Source organism: Crinia signifera, chromosome 8 (genome assembly GCF_055691185.1).
Source record: "Crinia signifera chromosome 8, ASM5569118v1, whole genome shotgun sequence".
Lineage (NCBI taxonomy): Eukaryota > Metazoa > Chordata > Amphibia > Anura > Myobatrachidae > Crinia > Crinia signifera.
In genome coordinates, this window is record NC_139224.1 from 122,635,519 (window position 1) to 122,660,370 (window position 24,852).

The 24,852-nt window shown below is 45.8% G+C and overlaps 1 protein-coding gene across 2 annotated transcripts in view; it reads left to right on the forward strand.

The window, feature by feature from the left end:
• GLMN (glomulin, FKBP associated protein) overlaps positions 1-24,852 on the forward strand; it is a 45,113-nt gene that overhangs the window by 19,806 nt on the left and 455 nt on the right. For both annotated transcript variants that reach the window (XM_083157097.1, XM_083157098.1), the window contains exons 7-17: positions 1,953-2,055; positions 3,768-3,955; positions 8,478-8,531; positions 11,212-11,242; positions 11,328-11,411; positions 12,539-12,586; positions 12,679-12,752; positions 14,616-14,700; positions 20,503-20,612; positions 21,804-21,867; positions 24,633-24,756. In XM_083157097.1, the coding sequence (XP_083013223.1) occupies positions 1,953-2,055; positions 3,768-3,955; positions 8,478-8,531; positions 11,212-11,242; positions 11,328-11,411; positions 12,539-12,586; positions 12,679-12,752; positions 14,616-14,700; positions 20,503-20,612; positions 21,804-21,867; positions 24,633-24,756 (965 nt within the window). The remainder of the gene's footprint in view (positions 1-1,952; positions 2,056-3,767; positions 3,956-8,477; positions 8,532-11,211; positions 11,243-11,327; positions 11,412-12,538; positions 12,587-12,678; positions 12,753-14,615; positions 14,701-20,502; positions 20,613-21,803; positions 21,868-24,632; positions 24,757-24,852) is intronic.

Consider the following 24,852-nt stretch of genomic DNA (forward strand, 5'->3'; position numbering starts at 1 on the left):
CTACACATGATTGACATTGACATTGATGCAATGATCCCAGCGCGTAGGAAGTGAGTGGATGGCTTCCTTGTAGGAACTCCTGGGTTGCTGACGGATCCTTTTTTCCGCGGTGACCTGTTGATCTGGAGGAATCCTTCATGCATCCGACCGCGCTAAAGAACTTTCCAGGAATGAAGAAGCTGAGGCGAAGCTGTTCACTATACATGCGCAACAGGGAAAATGCCTTATAATATTAATTTATTATATATTATCCTTATAATATTATTTCCCATTTCGGTGTATTCTATGTTTAAGCATGGGAAAGGATCCCCTGGTCACACTGGCCTATTGGTCCTATTGTTTACCGTAATGGCAAGTTTCTTTATGTCCCGTAATTGCATCATGCCAGGGTTCTGCAATTCTATAGAAGGTTTATCAAACAATACCTTATAATTAATACATGAAAAGGACAGGACAGTCTGTGAAAAGCAGCAACCTACAATGTAGCAACAGTTTTAATGTAATTTATTGGTCTTCAGTAACTGTTGACTAATGGTGTGTACACACGGTCGACATGCTGCCGTGCGATGCGAGTCCCGATGCGATCTGATGGCATCGGGACTTGCATCGCACGGCAGCATGTCGACCGTGTGTGGGAACATGAAGGAGAGCATAGTATAGTACCTGGTGACCACTGGGTGCCGGGATGTCAGCGTGCTGCGACACCCGGGGCCGCGGCACATCAAACAGCCCCCCCCCCTCCGCCGTGCAGACATCAGGCCACACCCCCCGCCCTCCTTTTTAGGCTGACTTCTTCCGGCCGGGTCATCAGCGATCAGCCCTGCAGCGCAGCCCTAGGAGAAGCCCCTCTCCCTCTGGCCGCCGGAGCTATAGTGAGTATTCAGGCACAAAGACTATATAGTGCAGATCTGCACTATATAGTCTTGCCTGCCCTCACTATGTCGCTGCCGATTTGCGCTCACTCGGGAGCGCGCATCGGCAGCGCATCGGGCTCGCAAGCCCTCAATAGTACACAATTGGTATGCGATATGGCTTCCGATGTGCACTATATCGGCAACATCGGAAGCCATATCGCACCCGTGTGTACACACCATTACACTATCTTTTCATGATATACTTGCACTGGAGACTTTCATTGCATAGGTGCAGCTGGGTAGTTGGGGTGTGGGGTGTAAGATGTCTACCCTACAAGCAGTTTATTATCACTTTTGATTTACTTAAGCTCCCTCTAGTGATCAGTCAGACTGCTGTCATAGTAACCAGAAGGAAGGAAACCGAAGCCTGTGATTGGCTAACGGCAAAGGGTTGTTCATACTGGTGATTATTATTATTGATTTGAAATTTACCTGTGCCGAGCTTAGGGGTAGTGGAGGGAGGCATCTTGCCTAAAGCGGGGCAAGTGAGGCAGTACACTAATCGGCAGGGTTACCACCTCATCCCTTTAAATTCCGGACACATATTAATTACAAAGGTTCTGTGGCAGTTTAAAACCAAGTGAAATGAAATCTTGAAGTCAGCCAGCCACAGAACCTGTGTAATTAATATGTGTCCGGAATTAAAGGGATGAGGTGGTAACCCTACGGGTTAAATGTAGTTTTACGTGGAAAAATGTCACCCCAAAAAACTTGTTTCTACCTCTATTTGTGTCTTCCATTTTCACTGTGACCTTTTGTACCAGTCTGTCTTTTACACGTCAACCTATTGACTCTGTCGACTACTTGCACATCGACCAGATTGAGTCGGCCTATTGTCGACCCTGTGACTTACACCCAATAGTGTTCATGCTAGGCTGTTTTAGCAGGGTGCCGTGCCCTGCACGATTTTTAAAGGGCAAAACGCGCCCAGGCCACTTACACAGCATATGGCAAGGTTATATCATGCAATAGCTAGAATTACTATAGAGGTATGTTTCTTGCCTCTATTCTAATGTTTGTCAATTCTTTTCTCATAAGTTGTTATAGTTGCTTAAAGTTCCCCGTGCTGTGGGCACAGCTAAACCTGCTACCTGAAGATGCGTCTGATAATCATTTTCATGTATTTGCTAAAGAGATTATGGTAAGTCCAAAGAACGTCTACTTTTTGTGAAAAGATTTTTTATTTTAGTAAATGAATACAAAGAAGTTGTTGATCCTTTTTATTCCACATGTTTAATGCTGTGTACAAACGGTACATTTGACATTTAATTTTGACTATATAATCAAAATCGAATCGGGATCGCATATACATCGTATGGAGATAGAACATGCTTTTAAGCTTTCTATCCCGGTTGGATGATGATGTGCGCTCCCCTTCAGCTGAAATTGGTAAGCCAAATAGACAGTGCAGCAATGACTGTATAGTGCAGATTGAATGTAAGTATGAATTGTATGTAAATAGTACAGAGTTAGCAATGATTGCATAGCAATCGAATCTTAAGTCAAATAGCAAAGGAATCTCACTGTGTGTACACACCATAACTCTCCACTTTAATGTTTTTTTAAGATCCATTAAACTAAATACAGTATAATGTATAGATAAACTTCTTTGTATGGATACTTACCATGATAGTGACCCCAGGAAACAATATTTCATGTTTCTGTGATTAACAAATCCGACACAGAAACTCTAATATAGTTTATACAAATAAGTTCGCAGTTCCCAATTATGTTGCTGAAGGAACTATTTGAATAATATGTAGAGGGAGGCACAAAAAAACTAAAATAAAAGGTTAACAAAAGGAATGGTAGATTCAGAATTTTAGTACATAATCTAATAGTGCTTGAATACAGTTTATTTTCAGTTGGTTTTGAATATGTTCTCCTCTATATGTTGGTCTTTATTCATTATATACATTTGTAGCATACTTGCCTGCTCTCACGGCTACAGCTGGAGACACATGATTCTTTTGTGTTATCCCCACACCCCAGGAAGCGGGGCCAACTCTCCCACATTCTGCCCGCTTCCTAGTGAAATGCGAAAAATAGGGAAGAATAGTAGTGTGGCGGTCCGTCTGGAGGATGAGGGCCTAATTACGCGATACTTTAGTAATTGCTTTAATATGGCCCCACCCCATATGCAAATATAGCTAAATCTCTGTTTTCCCATGAGGGGGTGGGGTATAGTGATGCCAAAGGTTAAGCTCCAAAATTAAAATAATAAAGCCGGCAAGTACGATTGTAGTACTATTTCTGAAATTCTGTAACACTCAGCGGTCATTTCTGGTGTTCTCACTGCAATTTCTTAATGGAGCTCACTTTCGTTTGTCTGGCTACGTTTAAAAAACAACATTTTTGTTACTGGGTGGAAAACATTTTTCAACCGCCTCATGGAAAGCTTCTACACAGTCAGTCTGACCACTGAGGTCTACAAACATCCACCAAGAACCATTAAAGAATGGAAGGATGGCAATATCATATTCAAAACCAATTTAAAATAAACTCTAGTCCATGTACTTTCAGGTCATTCCGTGTACTTTTAGATCATGCACTAACATTTTAACATGCATTTAACCTTTAAAATCTGGGAGTTGTTTTTGCCTCATCCTGAATAATACATCCCATTGTAAATACTATTATGGATCAGAAAGCCATAGAAGGAACGCCACAAAAATACACGTAAGATCTCTGAGACGGACCCCCCTGAACGGAACAGGGATCACATGCGATGATACATCACATGCAGAGGGTCCCGGGCTGCTCAAAGGGAATTGGATGCGACTTCTCCCGTAGGAGTATTGGGGCTTTACAGAAACTACAGATTGTTTAGTAAGGTGAATCATTCTTTTGTAGGGTTTTCTTTTGTCGTTGGGAGAATCACTACCCAAGGTGTTTGTGCAACATGGTAACGCATCCCAGAGGCTTGAGACTGACGATTCTGTTCCTGAAAAAGAGACATACGCGGCTGAGTCTGTGGCGTGCCTCTCCTATCTCCTGTTTGTCCATCATATCGGGATGGACAGCTTTCCATTTGTGTTCGGGTGAGAAGATAAAATGTGTTACAGTAAGCAGTCTATTTTTCTGAAGACTAGTCTGTCTCTTTTATTCTTTAAGGTCAGTCCTACATTCTGTCCTCCATCTTCTTTTTCTGTCTACTTTTGTTTTTTTTACAAACCCACATTCCTTCATTGTCGTTTTTATTCTTCCCATTCTAGTTTTCTCTTCCTGCCCCAATTGGTTCAGACTGTAATTAAACCACATATACTGTATGTATTGAAATAGCAAACTGTTATGGATTGGTAAACCATATAGGCGTTCAGTATCCTTATGGAGATCTAGTCAAGACATAGACAATGTCTAGTTAGACAGTTAAAAGGTTGACCAATACAAAAGTCGACGTAACAATGGTCAACACAATTGTTTTACTTTTTTTTTTATCATTTACCATCCACATGGACTACACTGTGAAGATTAACCTGTGCCAATTGCAGCAGTAGTGGAGCGAGTCACTTTGCCTGAAGTGTGGCCTACGTTTTCACTAATCGTGGTCATACACTTGGTAAAGTTTGGACAAAAAAAAAAAGGAACACATTTTTCACGTTGAACTTTTGACCTCAGACAGTCATCCTTTTGACCTTGTTGATCCTATGCATTAGCCTATCTATTTTATGTAGATATATTATACCAAAACCATCCTTATGGACTGTCTTAAGTTTTCAGCAAGTGATGTTCTGAAAGTTCTTCTACAACCTATGTAATGAGTCATACAAGCATGGTGTACATGTGTACTTGCACTATATGTTGAGGCACATAGTTCTGATGCAGAGTTATTGGAAAATGGCTTCTTTCTCCCGATAGGCAGAACTTGAGATACATTCTCGGTGGCAGCAGCAGCGCATGTGTCCGCTTTATGTCATGCTCACATTAGATGTTTACATACCACTCATTTAGGGGAAAATGCGGTAAAACCCCCTTTTTACCACATTTTCCTATGCATGAAAATGCCGCCGGCGTGATACCGCATTGTAGGGTATCGCCAACTATGGACTTCTTTTCACCGCCCGACGCCTCCGCTGCAAACCCGCCGCCCCCCCCCCTCCCTCTAGCTTACCTGGTGCAGGTCCTCCTGGTCCCTGAAGGTAAGCCCTTCCTCCCCCTAGTAAAGCAGCCGGACATCCTTCCGGCTGCAGGGGAGAGGAGGAGGCGCCGGGACAGCCTGCTTAGCTGTCCCCGGCGTAAGGGGGGAAGCAGGCGGCAGGGAGATGACTGAGACCCCCCGCACACCACAGTACAGGTATCGCGGGGGTCCTCCGTCACCGCACTGTGATGTCAGCCGCATATGTTAGTACATATGCGCTGGCATCGCGGCGGGCGGCGATGTATTTTAATACATCCCACCCATAGACTAAACCATCCATCTCATGCGCAACAAACGCTTTTGATCATCAGTAAAACTACTAAGTTGTCTCTAATACAGCAGTAACAGAAAAACAAAACCGCTTCAATCCAACAAAGGCATAATATATGTCTGAGCAAGGAAGAAAGGTCCATGGGGCAGATGTATCAACCAGCGTTAAGTGCAAAAATGCACTTAACGCTGGTTAACTGGGGGGGGATTACGATTCCTCCAATGTATTACTAGCGCACCTAACGTGCGCTAGTGACAGCCCGCCGAGTTACGCTCGGCGGGGCTGTCCCCTGCAATCCCCCCCAGGGATTAACGGCCGGGGCGATGTATTAACAGCCTTCAAGGCGTTAATTCGCCCCCGCCCCTTCGCCAGCTCAGGGCTAGCGTTGTCCTATCCCCCACTATGGGGACAACGCTAGCCCTGCGTCTGGCTTGGGCTGCGCTGGAGATCTTGCGGTTTTAGCGAGATCTCGCGCATGCCCAGAAAGCCAGGCGGGGGGGGGGGCAACGGCGAATGCGCATGTGCGGGGCGGCGAGGGAGACGATAAGGAGAGCCGTTCACGCTGGGGATAACGGCTCTCCTTATCAGCTGGGATGGGGTTAATACATCTGCCTATAACGTTTGCCCGCTTCTCCATGTTATGCTGGAGAAGCGGGAATCGTTATTCGCCAAACGTTATAGGCAGATTAATACATCTGCCCCATTGTGTCTTTGTGCACCTTAGATCTGCGGTGCCCTGTATGGAAAGAGGGCGGGCAACTGACATCCGCTGACCAGGAAAGCCCATGAAACGCTGGGCTTGACCACCTCCCCACGCACCCCACCCACACTGCTGGTGAATAATCAATTTGCCGTGCCCACTCCCACAAAGAGGCTGCGCATTAATGCTTATGCGCAGTCTCTAAAAATCGCTTCTCTGTGCGAACGAACAGGAGAGTGAATCAATTAGAAGAACCTCCATAGTTTATAAGCTCCACTGGGGCAGGGGCTGATGTGAATGTTCAAATCTTCTTTGTACAGCGCTGCAGAATATGTGTGCGCTATATAAGCTTAAATAACAGGTAATAAATAAGTGGTTCGCTAGTGCAGACGACCATCCTCATCATCTGCTGTCTTCCCGCATAGACTATGGCTTTCCCAGACGTATATACCTCTTCTTCCCGGTCTGATTCTGCACGATTGTGCTCTTCATGTACTTGACTTCTGTTCCAGTCCTTTAACAAGGACTATTTAATACTGTGACTAAAGTGTGTGTTCTGTGTAGCGAGTGTACATGACATGATGTCATCTACGCCTTGCAGGAATACAGTTTGTAGCTGAGACTCTTGGAATCCATAAATATTAATGCTGGAAATGTGCTACTGTCACTTGGAAGATTTCGTATAAATGATCTCTCTTGTATGTATTTCCACACCTGGGTTATAGTCGTGTTAATGAATGCTTTTATAAATTAGCAAACATATTTCACACTGACTTAAAATAACAGGAATTTATAGAAATATTTTGTAGATGAGACATTTTGCCGTACTTTTTTTTTTTTTATCGTTTTTATTGGTTTTGTGCAAACAAAAGAAACCAAAGCAAAAGAAACAGAGCATGAACATAGAGACAAACCGAAAATATACACAATACAGTATCAGGTGTAGTACAGAATACAGTCCTAGCATATTTTATATAGCTTACAGCCATATTCTATTCTCCCTCTCTGGGGGTCGTGGAATCCCATGAGGGAAAATAGCCCCAGTAACTCTGTATTCTGACTGTGAGGCTCCTGACAGTTGGGATTCCAAGGTCGGAGAACCGACCATCCGACACCCAACGGCTATACAGATCAAGCCATGTCCATCTATCTTTTAATAGGATTAAGTGAGCCAGAGCTGTCGGATTTAGGAGGTTATTCTGATCCACATGCAGCATTGCGTTTGGATTTAACAACGCTCGAACGAGGTGAGGTTATTCTGGTTGATTTGCTCGGATGCAAATTCGCACCCTTGCGAGTCAACCAGCCGGCCCACCATTCGCACGCCGGGTTCGTTCGCTTGGCATGCAAATGGATGTTTTACATAAACATCCATTCGCAGGCCAGGGGGAACCTCCCACATCTTTCGATGTTCGCCGACCATTATGTGGTGTGTGTGTGTGCACGCATATATAAAGTGACTCTCAGGTCACTTATATATGCGTGCACTTATATATGCGTGCCCTAATGTCCCCAAATGCTGATTTCTAAACTGATCATGTCCTCTTATAAGTAATAGTTAAATGTATAGATGACAGATGTGTGTGTTCGTGGTTAGTGTGGCGCAGTTTTGCACTCTGTTTCAGGCATCACAGTGAGAGAATGTTTTTTTTTCCAATGATAATTTTTTCCTTATGTAGAGATACTGGAGATTAATACCATTTTTAACTACAGATTTGTGTGGCCTGCAGCTCTCATATTGACCGCTTTCCCGGAACTTAAATCAATATCCTCATATGGGAGCACTAATGGCACAATAAACTAGTTATAATTAATTTTTTGCCTTCAGTTCCTTATTTAATAAAAACATTTTTTACAAGCGTACATATTTTTTGTTTTTACATTATGGTTTTAATATAATGTCTAGAGCAAAGAGAGTATGAATTCTGCCAAAACTGTAAATAAGCCACAGTATGTGTGTGTGGATAAGTAATAGTATGGTGTTTGTGTTCTAACTTTGTACTGCGCTCCTGTTATGCTGGGTACACACCAGGACGACTAGGGCCCGATCCCCTCAATCTAGATCCAATTCCGACCAATTGGATGTAGATTGTGTGCTGATTGGGCCCTTTTCTGTCCTGGTGTGGACCGATACCGATCCGATGCGCGGTCCCGCTGGTCGGTCGGTCGTTATTGAGATCCTACCTGCTGCAGGTAGGATCTCAATGACGACCATACAGCCGGGTGCGGGTCGCCATCGGATCGGACCCGCTCACGGTGCACATCGTGAGCGGGTCGTGCCCCCCCGCGTCACCGTGAGCGGGTCGGACGAGACACTGACAACCCGCTCACGATGTGCATCGTGAGCGGGTCGCCCTGGTGTGTACCCTACATTAGACCAGCTGCGGTTTCAGATTTATTTAAATAGTTAAGAAAAATATGTAACAAATCCTATGCTTTATTTTTTTATCCTAGACCATCATTTCTGGTAAAGGCTAACATGGACCATGTTGTTGTATTATTAAAAAGGTAAGTAAAGTAGTCCTGCCACCTGCACACCTGTAGGCAGCCATTTTGGGGGCTCATATTTGAGTATGCAGCCCCAGTTCACCTAATGAAGATAGGCCCACTAACAAAATGGCTGAATAAAGTGACATGTACACATTTAGAAAGTTACACTGATTACTTCACCCTTTTCTTTCAAATTCTGATTATGTGCCCGATTCAGATATGGATGCAGTGTACAGCTGAGTCTTTGGATGCAGCTGCTGTGCAAATATATGCTAATGCCGCAGGAAGTATCTTGTGTAAATAGACCCATCCTGAGCCTTTTGGGATACGCTGTTTTGTCAGTCATATGAGTAGACCTCCGCTTACTCAGGATTACCAGTAGTGTTTTCATGCTGCTGGGACCAGTGAAGCTGCTTTGGAAGACTCAGACCATGGCTCCAGCACACCTGCAGAACAAAGCTGACATACTCTGTAATTTCCCCCAAACAGCTGCCAGCGGTCACTCTCCTGACATCCACACTGCAACTGACGGCGCAGGCCCCTTTCTGGTCCCACTCATGTACAGTACAACAGCGCACAAATTTAAATTAAGGGGGTATTCAATTAGAGGTAAAATTATGGCTACTGCCCTTAAGGTACCCATACACTGAGCTTTTTGGGCTTAAAATGTGCACTCCCATGCACATCGTAAAGTCCAAAAAGAATGTGCTGTAGGTACTTTATGAACTAGATCACATTGTATCTACAGTAGTTCAAAATGCATGCTGCTTTAGCCCATCGGATTCGTTTTGAACTAGATACGATGCGATCTAGTTCAAAGCGCAAAGTGCACATATCGCAGCGTGTACGCTCGGCATTATTGTTGTAATGCCTGGTACACACCAAAACAATTGAGATTGGGAGCAGATCATAAGTCGATCGCAGAATAGTCTCGCGGTCTGCTGAAGCACATGATCTGATCCCGATTAGTACCCAGTTGAAGGGGTCGTTTTCAAATCCTACCTGCTGCAGGTAGGATCTGAAAAACGACCCAAGGGGCCGCGCATCGGATCGGAATCTGATCAGAAATGGCCGAAAACATGCTCCATTTACATACAATAGGTTGAGATTGTATCTAAATTGGGTGTTTTGAGGCCAAATCGTTCTGGTGTGTACCCTACATTAGATATTGGATTGTTGTTGAATTGTATTACCATCATTTTCTGTTACTGTGTAACCTTTTCTGATTAGTCCATCCATGTGTTGTAACATTTACTTTTTTTTTCTTACTAAAGTTTTATATATGGTAGCCAACCATGAAGTGTAACTGAATCCATTCAGGCATGTGTTTCTGGAAAGGTCTTATTGCTGAAATTAGTAACATCCAAGCTCTGGTACTATAAGCCTGTGTACTTATCCCGTTTTAAGGGGTGATTCTGGTGGGTTTGCAAAAGCAAACCTTCTTTAATGCACAAAACCATACTGCACTGCAGGTGGGGCTGATGTAACATGTGCAGAGAGAGTTATGCTGCAATTTAGATTTCAGTTTGAACACACCCCCACCCAAATGTAAGAATAAAGCAGCCAGTATTTACCCTGCACAGGTAAAAACTCATCCAAATGTAACTCTCTCTGCACACGTTACATCTGCCTCACCTGCAGTGCACATGGTTTTGTCTATTAAAGAAGCAGGTTGCTTTTGCAAACCAACCTGAATCACCCCTTAGTTTGTTTTACAATGTCTGCAGATGTTTAGGCCTCATTTAGACTAACACTCCCATATAAGCAATGTAGGATAGTTCTACATAGGGCTCCCAGTTCTAGTGAAGTAGGAATAGTAACTGGGATAAGAGGAACTACATTTGTTGATGCTGACAGTCATATCGTGCATATGCATTATTATTAATGGCCCATATAAACGTTACTGTAACCCATTATTCAACGGCGTTTCGTGTATGTATCTGACTTCTGTTAATGGGGTTTAGTAACAAATCTTTCTGGCTCTTTCAGAAGATAAATAGGTACTTATGTAGTATCTGGGCTGCCGATTTTGTGATTGTATGCCTTACCTTAAGGCATACAATCAGATGCGATGCGATGCGATTCGATGCGATTTTGCATAGGATACAATGTTAAGAAGGTCCTGTTCATTTCCCCACTATCCAAGTGGGCATAGAGTTGATTTTATATAGCGTGGCGAGCGCAGCGAGCCACCGAGCCCGAAGCGTGGCGAGCGGACGCATATTTCTTAAAAAGTATTCTGTGTCCCCTCGCGGGGCTCGCCACGCTTCAGGCTCGGTGGCGCGCTACGCTCGCCACAGGTTTATATCCAACTCCATGCCCACTTGGATAGTGGGGAAAGGAAAAGGACTCCTTTTTCCCATTGAATTCTATGTTAAAATGGACTCAGACCATTTTAACATTGAATCCTATGGAAAAATCTTGACCATCGCATCGCATACGATTTGGTCGCATGCGATGCGATGCGATCCGATTTCTAAATCGGACACCCAGATACTACATAAGTACCGATAAATAGATACAGATTGACTTGAATGTTCCAAGATTTTGTGCATCGTAAACAAAATGTAAATCTTTTAAAAGAACCAGTTATTTTGTTGTGGTATTATGATTCTGTTATTCAGTGGCATCAATGCTAGTCTGCCGTTTGTGATGTGGTTTTTCTTCTCTTAATCTTCTTTTTACTTCCCATTGTCAGGACTGAAGAATCCATATTGTCCAAGGGGCTTGTAAGTTTATCCATCACATTACAGTAGTTACATAGTTGGCTGACAGATCTTCAATTTGCATCTAATCTGAGGCTGCTCTTTTCAGGAATTATTGGAGCAAAGTTTATTAAGAGTGGATAATGAAAGTCTCCATGAGGACTTATTAGATGTCCGAGCCGTCAGCCAAGTTCTGCAGGTGAGCAAACTATTGTAAGGCTATTAGTGACCTCACAGGGGGAACACCGGTCTATTGCTCATTTCTAATTTGTTCCTATATATATTTCAGCAGAGTAAGACTCCTCTTCTGCACATTTTAAGGAGTATTTTACCCAAAGAGGAGTATATCATTATTGGTATTTAAATGTATTTGTAATTATCAGTATGCTATTGAAGTCACTAATTAAGCAGGGGAGCCCATCAGTCTCCGCACATGGGAGCAGTAGCCCATCAGTCTCCGCACATGGGAGCAGTAGCCCATCAGTCTCCACACATGGGAGCAGTAGCCCATCCATCTCCGCACATGGGAGCAGTAGCCCATCCATCTCCGCACATGGGAGCAGTAGCCCATCCATCTCCGCACATGGGAGCAGTAGCCCATCAGTCTCCGCACATGGGAGCAGTAGCCCATCAGTCTCATGTCATCAGCCCTCATATTTAACCATGTGTCCATCAGCGAACCCCATGCACGCACGGAAACACACCACCCCACCCCTTACAGCTATTTATATGTCATCAGTGTAAATGTTAAAATTCTCTACCATGGCTAACAATGTGTTATCATCAGTCTGTTTGTGTATCCACATGAACACGGCTGTAGTTTTAAACATTATCAAACCTATATATTGTACTCACCTTCCTGTTCAGGAGTCATCAAGCAAGGCTATCCTGGCCTGCTGGTTCCTCAGCTTTCCGACGCTAGCTTTGAAGTCGTACTCTTGCCCATCCCTCCCTCATCCCCCTCAGTTTTGCCCCAGTATCCGACCCGCCTCCCTCCATGACCCAACCTCTCTGGATCAGCAAACTGGAATCTGCTGACGCTGGTTAAGAGCCGCATATGGGCTAGATGACCAGGGTGCTCTGACTTATTTGCAGATTTACACATGACAACGTCTCCTGAGCGTGCCTGTGTTTACATAGGTGTCTATGATGCCCATACAGGCGCTATTGTAATCTCTGTTTGTGCAATACCTGTATATATAGTTCTACACCTTTCTGTATAATAAATGATTATGTTTGTTAGGGTGCTGTTTTGCTGTTAGGTTTATTCCTTTGCCTGGTTTTGCATTATTGCTGTGTCTGCTTTATCACTCTCTCTACCTGCAGGACTTAGTGAGAGTTATGACCCTTTGTCCTATAGAACATCTGGTAAGTCAGACCTGCAGATACCATTGTAATGACCTTGCGGTATGAATATGCTCTCAGTATCTTACTGATGAATCTCTGGATCTTTGTTGTAGAGAAAGAAGAGCCTGGCAATGTTACAGTTACTGATTGACAAGTTCTGTGTGGAAGGAAAATACAAGTTGTTCAGGTAGGGAGTATGCACTATCCTTGAAATTAAAACTATAGACAAGCCTTTGTCCCTTGTAAACGTAGAAATCAATGTGAACTTGAGAGGTGACAGTCATCAGATTTCTCAGCAAAACCATCAGAAACTTGTATATAATATCTTGGTGTATGCCATCTTGGTTCTTTACTGTATGAGTTATCTCTCACCGGGGGACAAACCACAACTTGCAATAGCACCAGCCACCCAGCTGCTCTCTGTCCAAGGGGGACTGTACTAAGAGTGATAAAGTGGTGACAATAAAGCACCAACCAACCAGCTTCTGTCATTTTGTTTAAATACTGCCTGGAACATGGCAGGTAAATAAAGTACCAGCCAAGAAGCTCCTCTGTCCATTTCCTTCTTCCAGGGCTAAGTACATAGACCCCAAGTCTTGCCACATCCAACAATCGTGGCAGTGTTAAGCACTTACGTGTTCTTGCCCAATTTTACTGATTGCGAGGCAACAGGCCTAGGAAACAGGTGAAAAGTGGCAAATTGCATGTGTTTAAGATCCGATGCGTGGTCCCGTGCGCATTGGACCCCTAGATGGCAAGTGCTGCACTACAGATATATCGGATCCGGCAGCACTTGCTGGGATCGCATACAATCTATCACATGCAAAAGGACTGCATGCAATATATTTCATGTGATCCTGTTGCCCGGGGGTTGGGATCATTTGGTCTTCAGCATTATGTTCGACAGTCATTAGGTTGACACCGTTAGGTCGACATGGGAAAAGGTTGACATGGAAAAAGGTCGATCTAGTTCTAGGTCGACATGGTTCTAGGTCGAAAGATCACTAGTTTGACAGGTCGTTAGTTCGACAGGTCATTAGTTTGACATTGTCTAGGTTGACAGTCAAAAGGTCGACATGGGGTTTTTCACCGTTTTTTACCTGAATGTCAACACAGTCGACATGGACCCAGTTAAAAGTGCGCTCGCGATGCGTCGGGCACACTATTTTATTCTCCCACCACGGCCTAGTGGATAGTAGGGCATGAAATACCTCCGGTCGGCACATGTCGGCTCAAAAAACAGTGAAAATCCCCATGTCGACATTTTGACTGTCGACGTTAACAATGTCGAACTAATGACCTTTCGAACTAACAACCTGTCGAACTAATGACCTTTTGACCTAGAACTATGTCGACCTTTTCCCATGTTGACCTAATGGTGTCTCCTAATGACTGTCTACCATAATGCTTTAGTTTAGACCAAATGACCGCATCCCTTGCCCGGGAAGCTGCCGGGTGGTTCAAGGGAGTCGACTGTAACTTCTCTCCAAGGAGAAGTCATAGTAATTTAGGCCAGCTTTAGTCCTAAATAAATAAAATTAATTAATATAAATATTACTGGTGCCTGACCCTCCTATATCCCTATAGATTGTAAGCTTGCAGCAGGGCCCTGTAACCCCCAAGTCTGTCTGTTGTTACCCAGTTTGTTCTATCACTGTCTACTATTGTAAAGCGCAACGGAATCTGCTGCGCTATATAAGAAACTGTAAATAAATAATTATATATATACTGTACATATAGAACTTTGCCACAAGCAATAATCAATAGTTTCATTTCTGCTCTGTGGATACATTTTAGACAAGAAGCAAATATTTTATCTCCTGCTCCACGTGGTGTCATTTACTGCACTGTGTAGGATCACAATAGCTAATGACACATTTGTGGTGCTGCTAGACTTGTAATCTTAGTTACTACCTAACATCACCCATTAAAGGTAATGTTTTTTTGTTTTTTATTTGTTAGTATACCTAGATTAACCATAGCTAATCTGTCAGATGTTACTACCATTGATTTTGTCAATGATTATTTTAATGTACTGCTGTATTGTCAGGTGCCTGCTGAAGACAAGTAATCATGCTGGTGTGCAGGGTTACATCATACACAACATTAAGAATCAGATAGACTTGGCAATGAAGGTGAGACTCAGTGAATCATACTGATGTGTTTCTGCTGTGAATGGCAATGTTGTACTTTCTGTGAGTCATATTAAGTTAAGTATTTATGCTACATAAAGAAACTCGGTATGTGCCAGAGTCTGCTGTGCAGACGCAGGTCTTTGGGGGGGAATGGCATAGCAGCTACTTTACTGCCAATTTCCCTACTGTGATTGCACAAGGAGGTCTGATGACATGAGTGGCGACTGATGGGCTGAACAAAAAGTGCAGGTGCAGAGACAGTGACTTTTTTCATTTCATTAGGATCCTCATACCTCCCAACTTTGTGAATCTGACAGTCGGGACCCCTGTGCATGTCCCCGATTTTGCCACTAAGAGGCATAGCACAGCACATGTCACCACCACCCTCATATGCCCAGCACATGTCCCTATAATCCTCATATGCCCAGCACATGTCACCACCACCCTCATATGCCCAGCACATGTCCCCACACCCCTCATATTCCCAGAACATGTCCCCACCACCCTCATATGTCCAGCACATGTCCCTATAATCCTCATATGCCCAGCACATGTCCCCACATCACTCATATGCCCAGCACATGTCCCCACACCCCACATATGCCCAGAACATGTCCCCACACCCCTCATATGCCCAGAACATGTCCCCACACCCCTCATATGCCCAGAACATGTCCCCACACCCCTCATATGCCCAGAACATGTCCCCACACCCCTCATATGCCCAGAACATGTCCGCACACCCCTCATATGCCCAGAACATGTCCCCACCACCCTCATATGCCCAGCACATGTCCCTATAATCCTCATATGCCCAGCACATGTCCCCACATCACTCATATGCCCAGCACATGTCCCCACATCACTCATATGCCCAGCACATGTCCCCACACCCCTCATATGCCCAGCACATGTCCCCACACCCCTCATATGCCCAGCACATGTCCCTATAATCCTCATATGCCCAGCACATGTCCCCACATCACTCATATGCCCAGCACATGTCCCCACACCCCTCATATGCCCAGAACATGTCCCCACACCCCTCATATGCCCAGAACATGTCCCCACCACCCTCATATGTCCAGCACATGTCCCTATAATCCTCATATGCCCAGCACATGTCCCCACATCACTCATATGCCCAGCACATGTCCCCACACCCCACATATGCCCAGAACATGTCCCCACACCCCTCATATGCCCAGAACATGTCCCCACACCCCTCATATGCCCAGAACATGTCCCCACACCCCTCATATGCCCAGAACATGTCCGCACACCCCTCATATGCCCAGAACATGTCCCCACCACCCTCATATGTCCAGCACATGTCCCTATAATCCTCATATGCCCAGCACATGTCCCCACATCACTCATATGCCCAGCACATGTCCCCACATCACTCATATGCCCAGCACATGTCCCCACACCCCTCATATGCCCAGCACATGTCCCCACACCCCTCATATGCCCAGCACATGTCCCTATAATCCTCATATGCCCAGCACATGTCCCCACATCACTCATATGCCCAGCACATGTCCCCACACCCCTCATATGCCCAGAACATGTCCCCACACCCCTCATATGCCCAGAACATGTCCCCACACCCCTCATATGCCCAGAACATGTCCCCACACCCCTCATATGCCCAGAACATGTCCCCACACCCCTCATATGTCCAGCACATGTCCTTATAATCCTCATATGCCCAGCACATGTCCCCACATCACTCATATGCCCAGCACATGTCCCCACACCCCTCATGTGCCCAGAACATGTCCCCACACCCCTCATGTGCCCAGCACATGTCCCCACCCCCCTCATATGCCCAGCACATGTCCCTATAATCCTCATATGCCCAGCACATGTCCCCACACCCCTCATATGCCCAGCACATGTCCCCACACCCCTCATATGCCCAGCACATGTCCCCACCACCCTCATATGCCCAGCACATGTCCCCATACCCCTCATATGCCTAGCACATATCCCCACCACCCTCATATGCCGAGCACATGTCCCCACCACCCTCATATGCCCAGCACATGTCCCCACATCACTCATATGCCCAGCACATGTCCCCACCACCCCCATATGCCCAGCACATGTCCCCACATCACTCATATGCCCAGCACATGTCCCCACACCCCACATATGCCCAGCACATGTCCCCACACCCCTCATATGCCCAGCACATGTCCCCACACCCCTCATATGCCCAGAATATGTCCCCACACCCCTCATATGCCCAGAACATGTCCCCACACCCCTCATATGCCCAGAACATGTCCCCACACCCCTCATATGCCCAGAACATGTCCCCACCACCCTCATATGTCCAGCACATGTCCCTATAATCCTCATATGCCTAGCACATGTCCCCACATCACTCATATGCCCAGCACATGTCCCCACACCCCTCTTATGCCCAGTACATGTCCCCACACCCCTCATATGCCCAGAACATGTCCCCACACCCCTCATATGCCCAGCACATGTCCCCATCCCCCTCATATGCCCAGCACATGTCCCCACCACCCTCATATGCCCAGCACATGTCCCCACACCCCTCATATGCCCAGCACATGTCCCTATGATCCCCATATGCCCAGCACATGTCCCCACACCCCTCATATGCCCAGCACATGTCCCCACACCCCTCATATGCCCAGCACATGTCCCCACACCCCTCATATGCCCAGCACATGTCCCCACACCCCTCATATGCCCAGCACATGTCCCCACACCCCTCATATGCCCAGCACATGTCCCCCCCCCCCCTAATATGCCTAGCACATGTCCCCACCACCCTCATATGCCTAGCACATGTCCCCACACCCCTCATATGCCCAGCACATGTCCCCACACCCCTCATATGCCCAGCACATGTCCCCCCCCCCTAATATGCCTAGCACATGTCCCCACCACCCTCATATGCCCAGCACATGTCCCCACATCACTCATATGCCCAGCACATGTCCCCACACCCCTCATATGCCCAGAACATGTCCCCACACCCCTCATATGCCCAGAACATGTCCCCACACCCCTCATATGCCCAGAACATGTCCCCACACCCCTCATATGCCCAGAACATGTCCCCACACCCCTCATATGCCCAGAACATGTCCCCACCACCCTCATATGTCCAGCACATGTCCTTATAATCCTCATATGCCCAGCACATGTCCCCACATCACTCATATGCCCAGCACATGTCCCCACACCCCTCATGTGCCCAGAACATGTCCCCACACCCCTCATGTGCCCAGCACATGTCCCCACCCCCCTCATATGCCCAGCACATGTCCCTATAATCCTCATATGCCCAGCACATGTCCCCACACCCCTCATATGCCCAGCACATGTCCCCACACCCCTCATATGCCCAGCACATGTCCCCACCACCCTCATATGCCCAGCACATGTCCCCACACCCCTCATATGCCGAGCACATGTCCCCACACCCCTCATATGCCCAGCACATGTCCCCACCACCCCCATATGCCCAGCACATGTCCCCACATCACTCATATGCCCAGCACATGTCCCCATACCCCTCATATGTCCAGCACATGTCCCCACATCCCTCATATGTCCAGCACATGTCCCCACACCCCTCATATGCCCAGCACATGTCCCCACCACCCCCATATGCCCAGCACATGTCCCCACATCCCTCATATGTCCAGCACATGTCCCCACACCCCTCATATGCCCAGCACATGTCCCCACCACCCCCATATGCCCAGCACATGTCCCCACATCACTCATATGCCCAGCACATGTCCCCACACCCCACATATGCCCAGCACATGTCCCCACACCCCTCATATGCCCAGCACATGTCCCCACACCCCTCATATGCCCAGAATATGTCCCCACACCCCTCATATGCCCAGAATATGTCCCCACACCCCTCATATGCCCAGAACATGTCCCCACACCCCTCATATGCCCAGAACATGTCCCCACACCCCTCATATGCCCAGAACATGTCCCCACCACCCTCATATGTCCAGCACATGTCCCTATAATCCTCATATGCCCAACACATGTCCCCACATCACTCATATGCCCAGCACATGTCCCCACATCACTCATATGCCCAGCACATGTCCCCACCACCCCCATATGCCCAGCACATGTCCCCACATCACTCATATGCCCAGCACATGTCCCCATACCCCTCATATGTCCAGCACATGTCCCCACATCCCTCATATGTCCAGCACATGTCCCCACACCCCTCATATGCCCAGAACATGTCCCCACACCCCTCATATGCCCAGCACATGTCCCCATCCCCCTCATATGCCCAGCACATGTCCCTATAATCCCCATATGCCCAGCACATGTCCCCACACCCCTCATATGCCCAGCACATGTCCCCACACCCCTCATATGCCCAGCACATGTCCCCACACCCCTCATATGCCCAGCACATGTCCCCACACCCCTCATATGCCCAGCACATGTCCCCCCCCCTAATATGCCTAGCACATGTCCCCACCACCCTCATATGCCTAGCACATGTCCCCACCACCCTCATATGCCCAGCACATGTCCCCACACCCCTCATATGCCCAGCACATGTCCCCACCACCCTCATATGTCCAGCACATGTCCCCACATCACTCATATGCCCAGCACATGTCCCCACACCACTCATATGCCCAACACATGTCCCCACACCCCTCATATGCCCAGCACATGTCCCCACCGCCCTCATATGTCCAGCACATGTCCCCACATCACTCATATGCCCAGCACATGTCCCCACTCCACTCATATGCCCAGCACATGTCCCCACACCCCTCATATGTCCAGCACATGTCCCCACACCCCTCATATGTCCAGCACATGTCCCTATAATCTTCATATGTCCAGAACATGTCCCCACACCACTCATATGCCCAGAACATCAGATGTTCACATACTCCTCATATGTCCCCATAACTTAATACATCCCCAATGTAACTCAATTTGTAGGTAATCTTAGAGCTATCCTCCAGTTTTCTTGTTTTGCTGCCTGGATCTCTCCCATACACAGGTAGAGCAGACACAGAAGGCGGGACTCTCATCTCTGAATGGATGCAGCCTGCCTGGCTCCGTGTGGTGCTGCTGCCGGTCACTCCCCCTTCTCCTTCCTGCCGAGCTTCCTCCCCTCCCTCTCCCCCCTCCCTTCTAGCCTCCTGCGCTGTGCTCCTCCGGAGTTCAGACTAGTTCAGACTAGTACTCTGAGGACTGACATTGCCTGCCACTATGGGTGCCTGCTGGTGCAGCAGGAAAGACCCAGTGGCAGTGCACTGCACAGCCACACCCAGTCAGACGGCAGAGCCAGGCAGCATACTGACACAGGTGGGGCAGCACGCACAGACTGTCACTGCACAGTAGAAGGCTGCAGGGGTAACACAGCTTACAGACGGGCCCCGGCCGGGCTCTGGGGCCCTTCCATTGCTGGGGCCCACATGTCCCCCTTGACCCCCCTGTTGCTGGCCCTGCCTGTGATTGCAACACCAAACAATTCATTAGAGGGTCTTCTAATACAAAGTTTTAGCCCACAAACTCTCCACCCCACCCCCAGTCCCTATCTATTCCTAACTCCAATCTCTGGCTTCTCAGCTCCTTCTCTCCATATCCAGCACAACCAGAAACAGAGCAGTGTCCCTGCAAAAATAGTTTTCGCTTTCTGTTAATTTAGCACACAAAGGAGTAATTTGGTAAGTTGATTGGCCTCTGTTGGCCTTTTATATAAAGATTAAAAAAAAATTTCTGTTTCTTTTCTTTTGTCAGACAGACCACCAGAACAAATGGTTCTTAGGAAGCCGGCTAAATCCACTTTTGCACTTGGTGCTTTCACTCCCAGAAGGAGCAGAAACTGATCTACTCCAGAGCTCTGACAGGTGAGAATTCCACTACAGTGGTCATTGCATTAGGGAATTTTAAATACTGTGAGTATCTTTCAGTAAGAACTGTGTGTGACATGACAGGGGCGCTATCTTATTTATAGCACGCCGATGCTGTGGTGGCCAATATATGGACGGTCAGGGGCCTTATGATGCACTTTGCATGGCCCCGCCTCCAACAAGACTTGCTGCTGTTGCTGCACTGTATCTTTTCTATGAAGGTAATTAAACACCTTAATAAAGCCACAGCAATGACGAAACGCGTTGGAAGAGAACAGAGAGTGCACTATACAGTCCTGCCACCATTCTACAGCTTGCATGCTTTCCAGAGACCGGACCAGCCTCTGTTACACTCCCTCAGTGATTTGTCATCCTCTACATCGCTTCTATGGGTTTCCACAGCCTACCCGAATAGCTGTTCACAAAAAGCCTGGGAGTGCAATCCTGCAAGTGAACCTAAATAAGCCATGGGGTTCTCTATACTTGGAGGACATCAATTCCCCCATCTCTGTGGGCTGAGGTATTACATCTGGTTCCATTGTGGACCCCTCTGTCCCCCGACAAGGCAATATAGGAACGGTTCTGGTTTATCAAGCGGTCCTTAACAAATACGGTACCGTATGGACTGCTTCTCTACAGTGGCTCTCTATATGCAGTAGCTATTGCCATTTTTTTACTCATTTTTATTTATTAATTGTCATTGGTTTGCATTCATTTATTAAATACTTATTATGCATATAATGATTGGCAACGTAACATTATTTACCAAATTCACATTAGCGCAGTTTATGCTCTTCATGTTTATTAGCGGTAAATGACTGCGTCTAGGAAATACTCTGGTGGCTATCCAATTAGCCCTGATCACCAGCATTTATCTGAGATTGTGCATCATGCAAAGTATAATCTCCGATAATTAGCCCATAGAACACATGGGTCCAGGAACTTATTCTAGATCTCATGTGTTCTCACCCAAAAATGGGAAATTTTTTGCCTGATAAACTTGGATCACCCAATAATGACCATCGACCTAAAATCATGGTAATAGCCCATTTTAATCAGACCAAAAAATGTGCGCAATTTACTGGACAGCCCCTTAGGGTTTTTAATAAAAAATGCTTTTATAGTCAAAACTATTTAAAAAGGTGTACATTTCCCAATATATGAATTTGAAAATGATTTTCTTTTCAGAATAATGGCTTCACTAAACCTTCTGAGGTATATAGTTATCAAAGATAATGAAGCTGAAAATGAAGTAAGTACTATATTGTTATTTCGGTACTTATGTAGTATCTGGGCTGCCGATTTTTTGATTGTATGCCTTAAGTTAAGGCATACAATCAGATGCGATGCGATGCGATATCGCATCGCATCGCATCCGATATCGGATGCGATATCGGATGCGATGACCCGATTTTTCCATAGGAATCAATGTTAAAATGGACTGAGTCCATTTTAACATGGAATTCAATGGGAAAAATGGGTCCTTTTCATACCCCTACTATCCAAGTGGGCATGGAGTTGGATATAAACCTGTGGCGAGCGTAGCGAGCCACCGAGCCCGAAGCGTGGCGAGCGAAGCGAGCCCCGCGAGGGGACGGTATTCGTCCCCTCGCGGGGCTCGCTTCGCTCGCCACGCTTCGGGCTCGGTGGCTCGCTACGCTCGCCACAGGTTTATATCCAACTCCATGCCCACTTGGATAGTAGGGGTATGAAAAGGACCCATTTTTCCCATTGAATTCCATGTTAAAATGGACTCAGTCCATTTTAACATTGATTCCTATGGAAAAATCGGGGCATCGCATCGCATCGCATCGCATCGAATCGCATGGTCGCATGCGATGCGATGCGATCTCCCGATCCGACCCGATTTAGAAATCGGCAGCCCAGATACTACATAAGTACCGTTATTTCTTGTTTCAGGCATTTTATATCATTTTCTTTGCTCATTTTAGTTTTTCATATTTAGTTTATTTCAGTATGGTCCTACAATAAAATGACTTGTGATTTTCAAAAGCTGAGCACATAAAAATTCCGCAGCCTGGGTCATCAGGCTGAAATGACAATTTCCAAAGACCTAATAGATTCCTAAGTGTAATTTAATAAATGAAAACAAGAATACATAATGTACTTACATACCAGTCCATCCAGCAGTCACTTTTAGAGACAGGTAATAAGGATGTTACAAATGTACATATCTTTAAAAAGCTGCTGATAGGTAAATGTATTGTATGGTAATCATTACACAAATAATGATCCCCAGCATCTGGAAATTCTAAAATAATGGCCCAGAGACTTCAAGGTTTAATCCCAGAGCGCGTCCCCTCTCACCAAAGTAATTGTTTAAGGGCACTACTCCATAGTAGGGATTGGGACAACTCAAGTTCTGAGGGCCTTTTTCTCTAAATACATATAAGGCTTTTGACTCAATTCTATGGTCTCATCTATATGCAGCCTTGGCAGACAGACACTTTGGCCCTTTCCTTATATTTCGATAATGCTCCTACCACTTCAATCCCACCACTTAAAGCGGTGAAAGGTGAAAATATTTCTCTCCACCGTGGTATCCGGCAAAGTTGCCTCTTATACCTCCTCTTTATTTTGACCATCAAACCCCTATTTTGCTTGGTTTAGAACTACTGTATCCTCCTTTCCCTTGGATTCATATTGCTTGCAATTAAATTTAAAGTATTACGCCATTTTGTTATATTTGCAGGACCCCATCCACTACCTTATTTTATGGTTATGGCCACATATTGGGATTCCATATAAACTCCTCCAAATCTGTAACTATGGGCCTTGGTGTCCATTAACAATATCCTTCCTTCCAGTGCAATGTTATGTTACATATTTAGGTGTCCAACTACCTAAGAACCTGGGTTATTTAGACACTTTTTATATTGGCATGGCCATTAAACAATTGCAATATGTTAGAGGTTGGGACCATTTGCCCCTCCGTACATCAGCAGTGAACGCTAAACTGCAAACTGTATGGTCCTTGAGTCTGATGAACGACTGTCTGGAGCAGACCTTCACAACCTCAGTCCTCAACACAATAAAGTCCAGGTTTTAGTGATAAATACTTTGCCTAACTAAATGTTGCTGGTTACTACAGCTTACTGGCCTGTTCCTTGAGATAACATTTCTGCCCTAAACCAGCAAACAGAAAAGTAGTCAGACATTGGCTGCTGTCATTTGTATAAAAAAAATTTCTGTTGCTAGAAGTATTGCTTAGAAATGTCAAACTGTGTATTGCAATGAGCATTGTAATGGTTACAGAGGATGCTAAGATGGTTCAGTTGATGATATTCGGCATAGGTAGCTTTTAAGTGCCAGGTGTTATTCCAGTTAAAGTAGCTACCAGTATAAATGATTTGAAATTAGTTTGTTGCTTTTTTTGAGTACAGTTATGTATATAGACATTAGGAAAGAACACTTTGCCTGTAAGCATAGGATGCTATGTCCTATGAAAATTGAACAACTGAGCAATTTTAGTTGCAATTGAAAAATGGGTGTAATTAAGAGATGGGCGCAAAGTCAATGTTTTACGGAACGGAGTGATTATCGACAGACCGCATGCACTGCATTGCGCATGTGTCAAAGTGCCACTGCTTACCCACACACTAATAAGGATGCCCATGCAAAGTGACAGGAATTGACCATTTCCAGGTGTTTGCGGCGAGTGGTTGTAAAATCGCAGTTATGTCATTGCCCTTTTTCTGGGCATGCATCTGACGTCAGCTGCGAGTGCAAGCATACAAAAAGATGGCACCTGCATTGCTACTGTTGCAGCCAGTCTGCTTAGCCACAGCCCCATTTGAGCAGTCAATGTTTCCCATTCATGCAAATGAGTTGCGGTCACTCTGGTTGGCATCTCTTCATATTTTGTCGATATCAGAAGCTGTAATGCAGAGACAACCGCACTTGCAGCTGCGTTAGCTTGTCTCTCTGAATCATTCCCAGGATCTGTTTCTTAGCTTTTTTGAATAAAGGAGTTTTCCCCTTATGTTTATTGGGCAGACAGGAATATGGACAGAGCTGTATAAAATTGAACAGGATTTTCTGAAGCCTCTCCACACAGGACTGAATATGTCCAGAGCACATTATGAAGCCGAAATGCGAAGCACTAACGAGAAGAAGAAGGGTGAGAAATAAGTTGTTATATCATTATTTTTCTGCTTTTATCACCTTTCCAAAAACAGAACAGCGTGGTATCTGTGTAAGCAGTTTCTACTTGGAG